The 15,824-nt window shown below is 36.0% G+C and overlaps 1 protein-coding gene across 1 annotated transcript in view; it reads left to right on the top strand.

Annotated features, from left to right (window-relative positions):
- Positions 1 to 15,824, top strand: part of SCEL (sciellin) — a 46,737-nt gene that overhangs the window by 16,537 nt on the left and 14,376 nt on the right. Inside the window, exons 9-11 of the mRNA XM_075138660.1 lie at positions 960 to 992; positions 2,267 to 2,338; positions 14,853 to 14,912. Of these exons, the coding sequence (XP_074994761.1) occupies positions 960 to 992; positions 2,267 to 2,338; positions 14,853 to 14,912 (165 nt within the window). The remainder of the gene's footprint in view (positions 1 to 959; positions 993 to 2,266; positions 2,339 to 14,852; positions 14,913 to 15,824) is intronic.

Here is a 15,824-nt window from a genome sequence, read left to right as displayed (position 1 = left end):
GCATCTGCCCAGCATCCAATAAAATGTTGGGATTCCTGTGTCCACTAATTATCCAGTTACTCCTCTACTTTCATAGTCCAGAGAAGACCAAAATACAGGCATATTCTTATGAAGCTTTCATGACACTTCCTGGATCATCTAACAACAATGTCACCAAGGACAGTTGGCTAAACAGTGATTAAATGATCAATTTGTTTATCATCTTTTAAAAGTGCTTTGAAGATGTAAAAGCTATTTCAAATGGTGAATATTACTGCAACTAATAACAGTCACCAAAGAAAAGCCTTTTACTTGCCTGTGAGTGTCAGGAAATAAAGTGCTATGCATAGATGTTAATAACCACAGTTTTAAAAGGTCACTATCAGTCTCAAAGACGGGTGGAGCAAAGAGCTATGTCTTTTCTTCAAATATGAGAATGGCTGATTCTGCTATCCTCAGAAAGGGAGTTCAGCCATCATGGGTTTGTGGGGTTTTTTGGTCAGGGTTTATTATTTACTTACCTTTTCTGATTCTGAGACCTGATTCTAGCCTTCTATAGTCAAGCATGACATGTAAACTTCTAGAGTGCTTTGCCTCAGTTCCAAGCTGATTAAGCACACTTTACAGAATACGGAAAAGAAATTTCAATTGAAACTAAGAACATAAGCAGCTCACCGCAATTGAGGTTTTTTTTGGTTGTGAATTGTGTGCTGAAAACAAAACACTATTGATCAGAGTGATTGACTGGAGTTGAAGAATGATGGTCTTAGTAACATATAAAGAATATTATTAGAATTTAGTATTATGCCACTTGAATTAAACATGTTATGTTCCACATTAAGGAACAAAGAAAAATACCATCTTGGAAGGAAGAAAAAGTAAAATTAATTGCTGTTGATTGATCTAAAATCTTGCAAAGTTCTTTGATACTAGCATTTTGCTACTTGGTTTCTGAAATGTTTACTCTTTTCTTTCTCTAGGAGCACTTCAGAAAATTCAGAGGCTCCAACGACGTATGTCTTGCTTACTTTGCTTCTTAGTAGATTTAGAAATGCAACACACTCCTGTGCACAAACCTTGATTACTATTTTACATTTATTTATAATACAAAGACTGTATAATTTACCTGGGAGTGTTCCTCCATAGTCAATGTCACAGAAGCGCATGAAGAAGACTTCCTTGCAGAAATGTAATTATTTTCACATAGCTTAGAACATTTCATTGGATATTTATTCAAATTGAAAAACCAACTGTAACTGCATAAAAAATTAAAAACTGCTTCACAATTTTAGCTCCACATATGTTGCTAATGCAAATACTGCTTTATATTAAACTGATGCTTTAAAGAGAGAGTGAAAAAGACAGCGTGGAGCAAAATGAAGAAAAAGAAAGTGGTAAATTCAAAAGCTGTGTACGTGCAAAGGCTTGTAATAAAAGGCATTAACATAAGATGAATTGACATAAAGTACTCTAAACTTATTTGAGTGTCTGCAAAGGTTGCTCTAATTTTAGAAAATAAATTTATTAAATTAATTCATTAATTAAATGTACATTTCACATGGTCTAAATTAGGAAAAGATTACTTAACCAACCTGTAATTTCATGTCTTATAATTAAGACAGCTACACAACTTGTCATGGTTTAGTTGCTATCCTAATAGAAAGATTCTCTGAAGAAGCATGTAACTCTCATTTCCAACTGTATCGGCCACATTCTCCCTTTCTTATAATTTCTTATAATTTTTATTCCTGTAGTGACCAATCTGACTGTTCACACAAATAAGTAAAAATAGGAAAGTGTAATTGTTTACTTATTTAGTTTTTAAAAAATCAGTACTTTGCTAAATAAGTAAGTAAAATGTTAGTCTTTACTAAATAAGTAAAATTTATTTAGTATGTAGTAGAAAAGTATTTAAAAATTCCTTTATTACTAAAATAATTTTGAAACAGTAAAGAAACTCCACTTTATTGCTATATCCATACTAGCAAAACAGCTAGTCTTGGAATACTAATTTTTCAAAAGACTCAGTGGATGCAGTAGTCTAGTGAACTAAAGCATTACATAGCTCTTTTTATATATAGCGGGTTTATATATAGTCTTTATATGTATATTATATATATACATTTAAAGAAAAAAACAGAAAACAATTTCTCAAAAAAAATCCAAACTCACTGTGGTTACACTTGTAAGAAATATAATATCTACAATGATAACCCATTTAAATGATATAATGTGTTTCCAAATATCTTCCTGTGCCTTAAGTATATTTTCACCATTCCTATTGCAGGGCTGCCTTTTCATCAGAACAGGTGACCCCTCAGAAATCAAAGACTGATGTGGACGATCAAGCTACAGCAAGGTAACATAAGCAGATATAATCAAAACAATGTTTTGATAAACATTGATAAATGTGATAAACGTGACATTAAGTACTCAATTTGTTTGATTTCCGTATTTGATAGCTCATTTGGACACGGTGTGTGATAAATGCAGCATTTATCTAGTCCTAACAATTGGCGTAGAAGTACAAACTTTGAGTTCCATCTCATTGACTTGCTATGTTATCCCAGACATTTCATTTTTTATTCTTGCAGTCTGTCTAGCCTGCATCTTAAAGAGCAGCATACAGATAGTTGCTGCAAATGTTTGGAAACAGATGAATTGCAGTAGTATGGATTATATAGTATATTTTCTTCAATAAATTGTGGCAGAGGTAATATCTACACAATACTATGTATATAAAAAAAAAACCCTTATGCATTGTAGTGTTAACATTTTAAACAGTAAAAACCCAACATATACCATTTAGTGTGACAAAATTAGTACGTTTAAACAGATGGACTTGTTCTTGTGGTATGAGTTAGATGGCGTATGTACTAATATATTTTGGAAAGTGTACAGAATACCATGAAAACTATTGGTAGAAAAGACACAGAATTTTTTTTTTTTAACTTAAATTCCAGCAAATTGCAAGGTTCTCTACTGATGGAGATGTTATATTTTTCAAAACAATCAGCAATAACCATGCAAAAAATTTGACTCTGTGACCTTGACCAGAATAAAATGACTGAATATGCAATTAAAAAGTAAGTGAATTAGAAATAGATTTCTAGATATGCACTGAGAGTTACAATATCTTATTTTGCAGTTTTTACCTGGAAATATTAAATGGTGCAGACACTAATATTAGTTTAAATTAGCTAATTGTATTTAAAGTGCAAGGGTTTTTTTTATTCATAAAGTACAGTTTTCTGAGGTCTGAAGCCACAACCTATATTATTTTGAATCGTGCCCCCCTCCCCCAAAGGCCCCAAGATATAAAAGCAGTACAAAATAATTAAGAAAAACATCCAAAAGATGTCTGACAGTGTAATCCCTAGGAAAAAATCCCTGTCAACAAATGTGGGAGATCTTAGAGAATTTAATACGCCACTGTATTAACTAGGGAAGTCACAGCCGTTCTTCACTCCTAAAGGGTTATTAAGGTCTTACTTAATCCCCACCCTCAATCAGTTCACATTCATCAGCCTCTCATTACCATATCAAGCTTTGTATTCCCATCCCTCCATTGGTGGAGACCTGGAGGAATATTTTACTGGTCTACAAGTTTCTATGGTAACATTGCGCTGCTACAGCTATTTGTGTCAGTATATATACTATAAGTAGCCTGTAATCTTCGTGGGCAAAATTCAGCCCTCCCTACTCCTGCTATAATTCCTTTACATTTGGCTGGTGCTTCAGATGTCATCCATCTGCTGCTGATGTGTCAGCTTCACAAAACTACATTTTTTTTTTAAATTTACGCTAACCAAAAATACATTAAGCAGCTGTCAGCAGAAGTGCCTTTTTTCGATTAAAGATGTCATATAAATATTATTTGGCAAAAGCTACTTTTGGCAAAAATTATTGTGCCACACAAGGGAAGTAAACAGTTAGATAAAAAGTATTTCTAGTAACACCGACATTTATTAGAATAATATTTTATCTTACATCCTTTAATTTCCTATATTTTTACGTAGAATGGAAAGATTTTCAGGTCATGCTTTTTGAAGTCATACTTGATGATTATTTGTCTTTCGCTCAGGGTTCTGATAAGGACGTTAAAGGCATAATGAATTAATTTCAGTATAAAATAAGTGGAAAATGGCTATTGGTTTTCTGTCAAACTGATCAGCGATACAAAGAATATCTTTTGGAAGGGATTTACCCGAAAAGGATGTCAGATACTATCTCTTTTGGCTAAAAGTGTAAGCTTCACTGCGTACTGTTCCATGCAATGCCTAAGCCTGATTCTGTTAACGTGAAAAGCAATTTTTGCATTGTTTTCAAGTATAACAGTTAGATGTGGCAACCATCTTAAAACATAGAGTATACAATAATATATGTAGCATATCTGGAGGCATGGACCTCCAATTTTGGATATGATTAACGGAATGGAATAGGCATCTCATGATTAGGTAGGGATCTGTAGGTACCCTAGACAACATACATAAGTAGGCATGGATCCAGAAAAAGTGAAGATAACCACTGTCTGTATCTAATACTAATAAACAATTGTGTATTTTTCAGAGCATACTAGGTCGTCCTCAAAACAGGTCTCTTGGTATCTTATAAATGCAGCAGCATATGAGCACTGCACTGTATACATAAAAAGACATTTTTCTGATTTACTCGATAGGTCTTTTATTTATTGCTTATAAAGTTCTTTTTGTGTTTTATTTCCATTTCAGTGGAGAATCAAGATTCTCACTCTGCCTTTTTCCGTTACAGAATTGTGGCAACCATTAAATGCAGGTGTTTAAAAAACTGCATTTTTTAAAGAACCGTGTTCTGTGGGCAATCTTGTTAAACCACTTCAAACACCCTGAGGGTGTTTAACACAGCTTTAGTCAATCTTTCATTAATGATTATCATTAGGAAGCAAAAATGTGTATTTCTATAAAATGCTTTTATATGGGGTTCACTTCTATTCAACTATGCTGCTTCCTTGCATATGATCTATACAGAAAGTAACAGTATTTGGCACAGTGGGACAGATTTACCAGTGCAGTAACAAAGGTATTACCACCAAAAGATACAGAATAATCAGAAAGCCATATTTCTAACTGTTCATAAATTGCAGAAGTAATAAATTTATATTTTATTTTGCATAGATACATCAGAATTTGTGTTGGACATATTTGAGGAGAAGCTTTTGAAGTGAGAGTAATAGGGACTATATAAGAACTTAGAGATTTCACTCAGCTCTTAAAGCATCCGTAGTGAAATTGTCTGCTACCAGTGAATGACTATTAGTCTGAGGAGCACAGGACATATTGTAGAAACTTTTACATTAGCATGTCTTTTTGGCATGCCGTCTACATCAGAGTTAGGTTGAAGAAAACGTCTCAGCTGTGTATTTGTATGTATGTGGGTGACAGAAGCAATTTCTAGGGAACAGAAACAAAGAACTAGAATATTTTTCTGACATAATTAAGCAGATACTATACTCTTGGCTCTTTAGCATTATATTTTCTATAAAGTACAGTACCCTGAATATTAGTTCTTTACAGAATTTTCCTATACTGTACTGGGTAATTCACTATAATTACCCCTGACAGATAGTAGCAAATTCAGCCGATGCTGTAAATATGCTCCTTTTTAATGATATTCCTATTTGACCTGTGTTGCCAGTTTTCATTTTAGAAGATTGTGACAGAACAACACATTAATTACCTCTTGTAACAAGGATGCATTTTTCTGTCTATCAACATTTGGCAACTTTGAAGAATGGAAAAAATAAGATACAGATTTTTTTCAAATTATTTAAAAAATATGAATAAATTTGTATCAGCTTGGAATTTTCCAAACCAAGGGAATTAAGACCATCATGTCAGGTCTCCTAAATGAACATTTATTGATAAAACTTGTATTGTTATAGAGCTGCAAAGAGCACAAAACTGATAGAACATGTAGGTGCATTTTGAGGCATTGGCCAATTATATGTTCCCATTACATGAAAAAGAGAAATCTGGTCTATGGAGAGAGACAGGCAATTCCAAACAGCCACTAGGAACATCCTAGAGAATTATTTTAGGTTGGACTAAGATTTAGATGACCAAAATTAGAAGGCATGACTCCCACACCAGTATTTAAAAGACGTGTAAATGTGGCGCTTAGGGACGTGGTTTAGTGGGCATAGTGGTGTTGGGTTGATGGTTGGACTCGATGATCTTAGAGGTCTTTTCCAACCTTAATGATTCCATGATTCTATGATTTTTCCACTGTGACGTCTTTTTTATTTGCTTTCACTTTTCATAGACTATATAATGCTTCAGCAGACCTCTAAAATGTTCTGGAGGACACTTGTGTCACTCAAAAAATGTTGGAAGCAAGGATACTAAAACAGAACTCATGCAGGCATATCCATAATTCAGTAGTTGTAACTGCAGCCAGATCTTGCTTTGGCTACAGTGACAATTTTTTCCTTATGGTAAAGTGAAGTGGCTTTAAATTTTCTAAATTATTTTTGATAGTACAAATTAATACAGTCATTTTTGAAGATACACTTTTGCACTTCAACAGAAGGCAAAAATATTAATTTACTTTCTAGTGACAGAGACCTTCTGCCTCCCAATTCTGACAGATTCAGCATTCAGTGGAATGTTGGTTTACAGCTTTTCTGCATGTTGATATAAATGATTTGCTGTTGCAGAGCTTATGTGAAGAGATCCAAGCCCATTATTCCTAACTGAAAAGTTAATACAGTGTTTACAGGGTCATACATATCCTCCAAGCAAAAATGAATAAATTGTTGTCCTTTTCTCAGTGATCTTTCCCAGTCCACCTCCTATAAAACATTCTGATCAACAGCTTCTTCCTCTGTATTTAACTCCAAAATCCTCTGGGCTAACCATTACACTGGTTTTGGCACAGTATAAATTGGTTTTCACAGTTGACTGCAGAGCTCTTCTGTTCCCTCATCCTTGGCTGTTATTGATGAAAAGTCTGAATGAGGGCTCCTGGCACTGATCAGTGAGCATAGCGGTATGGAAGGAAATGCACTCTGCTTCAGAATAAATGTCATGCTTTTCTCAAAGAACTTCTTTATTCATTGTCAGTTATACATGACGAAGTCTGATATAGGGACAGCAGAGCAGCCATGGATGGCAGATCAAAATTCAGCTGGGCCCATGATGTTAAGCTTTATCCAGTGAGATGCCTGACGTACTTAATATACTCTAGACCAACTCTTTTAGTTCAGATTTGGAAGGTCCAGCTGGCAATCGGTTGTTTTTGTCTTCTTCTGTGCTGACATGTTAATGGAAGGCAGCTCCTGCTTGACCAACCTGATCTCCTTCTATGAGCAGGTGACCCGCCTAGTGGATGAGGGAAAGGCTGTGGATGTGGTCTACTTGGACTTCAGTAAGGCCTTTGACACTGTCTCCCACAGCATTCTCCTAGAGAAGCTGGCAGCTCATGGCTTAGACAAGCACACTATTCGCTGGGTAAAAAACTGGCTGGACGGCCGAGCCCAGAGAGTTGTGGTGAATGGAGTTAAATCCAGTTGGCGGCCGGTCACGAGCGGTGTTCCCCAGGGCTCAGTTTTGGGGCCGGTCCTGTTCAATATCTTTATCAACGATCTGGACGAGGGGATCAAGTGCTCCCTCAGTAAGTTGGCAGACAACACCAAGCTGGGCGGGAGTGTTGATCTGCTCGAGGGTAGGAAGGCTCTGCAGAGGGACCTGGACAGGCTGGATCGATGGGCTGAGGCCAATTGTATGAGGTTCAACAAGGCCAAGTGCCGGGTCCTGCACTTCGACCACAACAACCCTATGCAATGCTACAGGCTTGGGGAAGAGAGGCTGGAAAGCTGCCCAGAGGAAAAGGACCAGGGGGTGCTGGCTGAACATGAGCCGGCAGTGTGCCCAGGTGGCCAAGAAGGCCAACGGCATCCTGGCCTGTATTAGGAATAGTGTGGCCAGCAGCAGTAGGGAGGTGATGGTGCCCCTGTACTCGGCACTGGTGAAGCTGCACCTCGAAACCTGTGTTCAGTTTTGGGCCCCTCACTACAAGAAGGACATGGAGGTGTTGGAGCGTGTCCAGAGAAGGGCAACGAAGCTGGTGAAGGACCTGGAGCACAAGCCTTATGAGGAGCAGCTGAGGGAACTGGGGTTGTTTAGCCTGGAGAAGAGGAGGCTGAGGGGAGACCTTATCACGCTCTACAACTACCTGAAAGGAGGTTGTAGTGAGGTGGGTGTTGGTCTCTTCTCCCAAGTAACTAATGATAGGACAAGAGGAAATGGCCTCAAGTTGCACCAAGGGAGGTTTAGATTGGACGTTAGGAAAAATTTCTTTACTGTAAGAGTGGTCAGGCCTTGGAACAGGTTGAGTCACCATCCCTGGAAGTATTTAAAAGACGTGTAGATGAGGCGCTTAGGGACATGGTTTAGTGGGCATGGTGGTGTAGGGTTGATGGTTGGACTCGATGATCTTAGAGGTCTTTTCCAACCTTAATGATTCTATGATTCTATGACTAGGTCAGAAATGCCCTTAAGGTTTTAGCCACACTTGGTTAGTGTGGTGTTTGCATATTCAATCATGTCAGAAGAAGAAGCTGTTGATCGGAATGCTTTGTAGCAGATCAACTGGGAGAGATCACTGAAGAAAGGACAACAGATGCAACTTGTTTAGTATCACATTTAGAAATATTATATACATCTTATAATATAACTGATTAGAAATAGGGGGTCACCTCAGTAGTTTTTATAATCCTGCTCAGGGCTTTTAATCAGAAAACAGATGGAGATCTATCAAAATACTGTGTATGACTCCTTTAATAGATCTGCCTCTGGACTGATGATGCTGATGATGACAGAATGAGTAGATATGAAACCTCACTGAGTATCCTGGGATTTGACATGAAGTGTCCCGCTGATTAAAGACGTTACAGCAAGTCTTATGAAATTCATGTGGTCTTTCAGTTTCCTGGTCCATAAAACAACAATATTGGTGCTTGGGTATTATGTGAACTGGTTGTGTATATCAGCAAAAAGGGATGATGAAATTCTAAATAACAAAAGCAAGAATGCCCTCAGGAATTAGGGGACATCTAGAACTAGAAATGGGCTTAGCAAGCCTTTTACAGCTCAAATAAGCATTCACTGAATGAGTCGGGAGTTGTGGTCACATACTCTCCTGCCTTGTACTCGAGGGTCAAGAGCATGGCCAGGGTCTGTTTACAATTTCTCTTCTCACTCTTTGCTACACATGTCCAGGTTCAACTTCAATTTGGCCTAAGGACAATCAGAATAATGTGATCAAACTTTTTTTAATCTATTTTTGATGATTGTTTTCTTCATTGCTTTCAGAATTGCAAATACAAACATTAGAAAGGTTTTCATTGCTTTCATCAAACAACCAGTGACAACATTGAAGCTCTTTTTGTAGGCATGGTTCACATGGTTCTTGTTTCTATGCCAGTTGAAACTTTACCTGAATGTTTTCAAGATTAAAAAAAAACTATTAGCTGTGCTTGAATGTCTGGATGGGATTCATGTGTGTTTCCCTTTTTGATGGGGATCTGACTTGTAACCAGTTAAACCAGAATTACAGAACTATTATCCACTGAAATAAGTGAGATTCACAAACATATCTGACAGAGCAGAAAGACTGAAAAGGCATTAGAGCTTTATCTCAAGTGAACTGAGTTAGAAATCAAATGCAGACTGAAAGACAAAGCAAAACGCAGGCAACTCAGTTTCTCTAAGTTCTTAATACAAAGCATAAAAGGAAAAAAAATCATACTTTGTGATGATATCATGCATTCATTTTGATACCTTTAAAGATTACTTACTGAATATGTTTATAGGTCTTTTATGCATTAAATCAAGGAAGGCATTAGATACCTAACATTAATAAAATAAGATAACCCAAAAGAGAATGTTTCTGTAAATGAAGGAACATTTGCTGATATTGATTCAGGATCAGAGATACTAAGCTTTTGAAATTTAGCTAATTTCTGGAGAGCTTGTCACACAAGCCCTAAATAATTTCCCTTTTTATTTGTGTAGGCATAGAGGTCCAAGATATGGCAGAATAGGAGTGTTTGGTTAAACTAAGCCATAAATTTTGGACGCAGCCTGCCTTGACAGCTTTTTTAAACCTACTTTACTTATCTTCTTTGCTAACCTTTTATTCTGCTGGACTCTCTTCATTAGTTGTGAGACTTCTAATCCTATTTTACACAAGCACCTAAAGGCAAAATAGCAGACAGCAGCTGCAGAATTCATGGTTAACAAGTTTATAGCACGAGGCCCACAGTGGCCCAGTTGCACATAGATTTTTCTGCCCTTCAGAGTGGGACTTTCTTGTAGATTCATAGTGCTATTTTAAGCATTTTTCTGCAAGGGGATGTTAAAGGCAGAATAGACTTTTTTCTGGAGATGGTCACTTACAAAGGGAAAAGTAAATGAATCAATAGAATTGTCTTCCATACTACAGTGATGATAACAAGTACACCTGGGTTTTAATCTAAGTCTTAATGTTTTTATTTTATAATAAATTCATTAATTTTTTCAATATTTGATCCTTTTGTACAAAATGTGATACAAAAGCCTCTGTACTGCTGTTCTAATCATTTTTATACAGAATACAAAAATATATATTTGTTACCCTGAGTTAGGTGCTCCCAAAAAATTCCAGTCATGTCCTGAGGCTGTATTAAAATATTTCATTTTCTTGACTTTATGAGCAAACAATATATTCTCCTCCTGGCAGGCTGTCTGACCTACCTCATTCTCATCCATTTCGAAAAATACTCACCCTAGGCAGAATGTTCACAGTGATGTAATGGCTGTCTCTGAAAACACTATGTTTGAAGGTGGCATCCTTTGGAATGACCTATGAAAAATGTCAGCATCCATTACAAGCCACCTACCATATTTGAAAGATATTTCCCCATGTTTGTCTAAACAGCTTTGTGTTGTCCTGGAAGTTTTATGCTGCTGTTTTCCATCATCATCTGTATTTAAAAAAATTGTTGACAAATTTAAGAAGTATGAATTCAATTCAGCTAGCCTTGGACACTAAAATAGTTTATTTTTTCAAATGACAGTTATACCTGCAACTGGAAAGACTTCTCCACAACAGCCTTTCACTGCATGTGATATTCTGACATTAAAGGAGCTTCTTTAATGTATGAATATATAGGCTAGTCTCTTCCCCACTTTAATACTTGACATGTCTTTTATAATTATTAGAAAAGGTATGAATTGTATTGCTGATTTTTAGCATGCTAAAAACTGCCAAACAAAACCTAAACTGAAATTCTTTTTATTTTATTGCACATCCACTCTAATTTTAAATGTGAGACTGGGGTATGTGGTGATATCAGTACTGGTGCCCACTGTGTGTGATTGCTAAAGTAAACGCAGCTTTGCTAACAACAAGAGAGATTAAAAAAATCTCACACAAAAGTGTGCCCTGAACCTAATCAGATAAATTCTGACTTACCCACTATGTCCTGCAGTTTGCCCTACTTTACATTTTATCTTTTTATAAATAATAGCTCTCAAACTTTAACTTCAGTTGCTAATGTTCTAGCTAACTATGCTTGAACCACTAGCTTGAAGTTGCATATTCTATGACCTCTCCTTTGCACTAGCCAGCCACCTCAAGGCAAAGAACTTGCAAGACGTCAGCCCTGATTACTTGCTGCAGTCATGTCAAGCAGGTGTTTCATGACGGTGAAAGTTTGAGAAGTGTTACCCATGGAATAAATTAATATCTTCTAAGGGTTATGTTTTACATAAGTTTTGTTCCTTAGGACCACAAAGCATTGCTGAACAGGTCAGTCAACAAGTATTTTTGTGCTGTAATCTGCAGCTGCAACTGTTTCTGTTCACTTATTAGGACTCTTCAGTGTTAGCGTTCTATAAATCAGGCTGCTAGTGGACAAGATGTGCACATACAGCCTAGACTTCTGTTACTTTTGTTACTATCCCTTTGGACAGCAAGTAAAATCTTCCTCGCAAGCCAGTCAGTGCATTGTGATACTCAAAGCACTGAAAATAATGTATAAGGAAGTAAAAAACTGCTGTTGGCTGCAAAGTCATGATGATTTAAAGTCTACAGAAGGGAACGAACTCATGTATCCCTCGAGTTGCACCAAGGATTCATATGGGCCAGTAAACACATTTCTGAAGGAATGATTCTTAAATTAGTGGAAGTTTGTAAATATATTCTTTTTTCTTTTTCCCATGATTTCCAAATAGGCAGTAGGTCAAGGTTGAACTATTTTAGATAACTTCTCTTCTTTTGTATGAAAACTCTTTGCAAAGTGAACAGAGCAATTTAAGGTAAAGGAAGTTACCTAGGAAGAGTGTTAAAATACATGTGAAAACTTAAAAAGATAGTGTTCTTGATAGATGATCTTGAGGGAATTTCTTCCTTCCCCGTTGACAGAAAAATGTTATCTACAACAAGAACAAGTATATAAGTGGGATAACTTCCCAGTGTTCTACAATCAATTTCTATAGCATTATTAATTCAATTATGTAGCATTTGATACAAGAACACTAAGATATTTTAACATTTCTTATAAAGATTAACACAAAAAGTTCTAGTATTTGGGCCTTGTGGTGAGAGCATATTTTATATAGTATTTGATTACTTTTATAGGAAGGTGTCTTCAATTAATTTATCTGATTCTGAAAGAAGAACCCCCAGGAATTATTAAAACATACAAAAATGAAAATTGTAAAAAAGTGAATACAATATTTTATAGCTATACTATGAGTAAAAATTTCAAACATATCTGTTTTACTGAGCTAAATCTCTTTAAAAGCATATTGGAATTTCATTCTCCAAATGCTTATATTCCTTTGAAAATCATACATAGGAATGTACTGGCCTGCAGGACACAGCTTTGCTACTGTCACAGCCTTTGTGTTGCTCCACACTGTGAAAGTCAGCAGAAGTAAGCAGAAAGGCTACTGATGCTGCTGCTGAGTAAACTGCATGTAATCCCATGATTGCAGCCAGAATGAACAGAAGTCCCAAATCTCCTGCTTTCTATGTTTTGGGTGAATATGCAACACAGAGGCTGATATATATGTGAGGGTTAGTACTTAAAGATCGTAATTGAGGTAGCTGCAATTGCAAAGCTTCAGTAGGCTTTACAGAAGACTTGAGATGCATATTTTAAATACCTCTAAGAACATAAAAGAATGGAGGATGCAGGAGACAAGAATAATAACGTATATTTTACTTCAGCCAGACACATGCACAGCTGGAGGTTTTTTCTTAATAAAAATTGAAAAACTATAAGTTAACAAAGTAACTACCTGAATTCTTATTAGCCTTATTGTCATTTTAGTGTTGCTACCTCCAAGTACTGAGGAAACAATTTGCCATCCAGTTCATAAAGGAAAGGATATTTTTGGATAACTTCTGGAAGACTCCAGCTTCTGGAGGAAAACTCTGAAAAGTGTGAAATCTCTGATAATATACAGAGAATTTGCAAAAGTATATAATATGTAGACTACTCATTTATTAATGACTGGTATGGCATTCTAGCTAAATGGCAGTAGACTCTCCTTGCATTCATCTGGTTTTGTTTAATTCCTAAACAAACGGAGATCTTGATAATCTCATCAAAGGGAGCACCAAAGCTGACAAACATGACCAAGAAGAAATCTGAAAAGGCTGTCTTTATCTTTCACTGAGATATTGTTTCATGACAGAACTGTTCAGAATGAAATGTCAGTAATGAAACATATAGAACATGATTGACTACCAGGTTATAGAACGTGATTGACCACAGGTCCTACAGCGGGGGCACTGTCATACCGTGATGGGCATCACTCTTTTCCCATTGCTTTCTTTTTAGGAGTCAATTTTTCAATTTTTTGTAGTGAGTTAAGGTTACTAGATGGTAACTTTTAGGTAAAGTTGTTGAAAGCTTTTCAGTAGAGGAGTTTGCAGTTGGAAAATGCATTTTCTCAAAAATTAAGTGTTTCAAAAAATCGTTAACACCAGTGCAATCCTTTGAAGGGAAATAAAGGCAGTCAAAGCAACACCCCATGTTTTGACTTGATAGTACTAAATGTTCCATTCAAAGAGTATAAAATAATTGATTTACATTTCTATTTTTAATGCTTATGTTACATTTATATATATTATATGTTTAATGATATTATATTGAAAAAAGAAAATTAATTAACAATGAGATCTAATTCAAGGAAGGTTTTTTTTTTCTTACATCAGATAATAATAGTAAATCACATCCTATCTCTTTTGTGGAAGTTCAAGAATCAGTGGATATAACTACTTCCCAGTGTCCCTCAGTTTAAACATGAAATTTCTTGTGAAAAGCGAGAGTTTAACTGGGAAGGAGTTGGTCCCAATAGCCTACCAAATAGACTAATGGACTTTTTGACTGATTTAGCCAGAAAGACTTAGTCCATAATCACTTTTTAGGTAAGAAATTTCAGGAATACTTGGCTGATTGTATTATCTGGTAAAGTTTCTTGTTATATCATAGCATGTTAGAGGTCAGGCATTCTTTGAAGTTGTCCATGATGTATGTTCAGTGGGAATTATCCTTTTTGACATAAGTATTAGGTATTACTTGTTGTTTCCAAAACATAATTTGGTCGTCTTATTCCAGGAAGAGTGTTGTGCTTATGTGCATATGGGGGGCATATGGCTGTGTCTATGAATATCTTTGAATTACTAAAATGATGTATGCTTTGAACTTTTCATCAGTTTAATTTTGTCTTTCATAAAGAATGTGTCAATTATAATTTCTTTTTAAGTGAGTATTTAATTTGGTTAATTGACAGCTGGCTATACTAATTGTGATTAGATCTGGTTTTGTTCTGTCTCTGAAGGAACCAAGATCTCGATAAGCTCGTCAAAGTGAATCCAAGTTCTTTCACAAATGACAAGGAGTAAGTTTTCAAAGCTTCTCAGGCCCTGCTTTTCTAAGGCAGTGACTAGTTTGTAACTATAAGAATATCAGGAAAGGTAATGTTGCAAATCTGTAAAATGTTTATAGATTAATAAGTAGCATTCCTTATACAGAATGATGAATATAAAAATATAGATTAATTAACTGATGTGTACTACCAGCCAAACAAGTAATATCTATGGCAAGCTTCCATATATGCCTTATATGCTTCCTCAATAAAACTATTAAAGAAATATTTTAATATAGTTAGAGAAGGGGCATTAAACAAAATATTGTAGAACTCATGGATGATAAGTGTTGCCCCAACAGGGTGTAACAAAGCATTTCAGTCAGCAAGGGCAGTGATCCATAAGGAACAGCTTGAACTTACATTTTTGAACAGCATGTCAGTTCAGTGTGTTTCAGGCCAAGTTTCTTGTGGTCTGTAAGCAGCCCTTCAGCACACAGAAAGGGAGGAACTGCCAGGGTACTTTGCTAGTAAGAGCTATGTAATATTTGCCACACCTAACACTGAAATCCTACACACAATTTCAAGAATGATGTTCTAAACAGTAGCAGCACATAAATGTTGCCAACATATGATCATCTGTTTTACAGTAGACAATCTCACATATATGTGTACATACATACATATGTAAGTTGAGTATGATTTTTTTGCAAATTTGAATTCACAGAGAATTTATTAGGATAGAGTCCAACACTTTGAGACACTAGTGAATTTTAGGAAGCATCCAGAGTTTTAAGATTAATAAGCCTATTATAGATTGAAGTGACCAAGTTACCAGTTTCACAGAGCTAACTTAGCCTTTTGCTTTTGCTCCCTACTTCTACCTAAAGAGAATCAGGGCTTTCTACATTATTAGAGTGCTTTTCATAGGTCATTCCATTCTCT

This window comes from Calonectris borealis, chromosome 1 (assembly GCF_964195595.1).
Source record: "Calonectris borealis chromosome 1, bCalBor7.hap1.2, whole genome shotgun sequence".
Lineage (NCBI taxonomy): Eukaryota > Metazoa > Chordata > Aves > Procellariiformes > Procellariidae > Calonectris > Calonectris borealis.
This window is presented reverse-complemented; position numbering and strand designations above follow the sequence as displayed.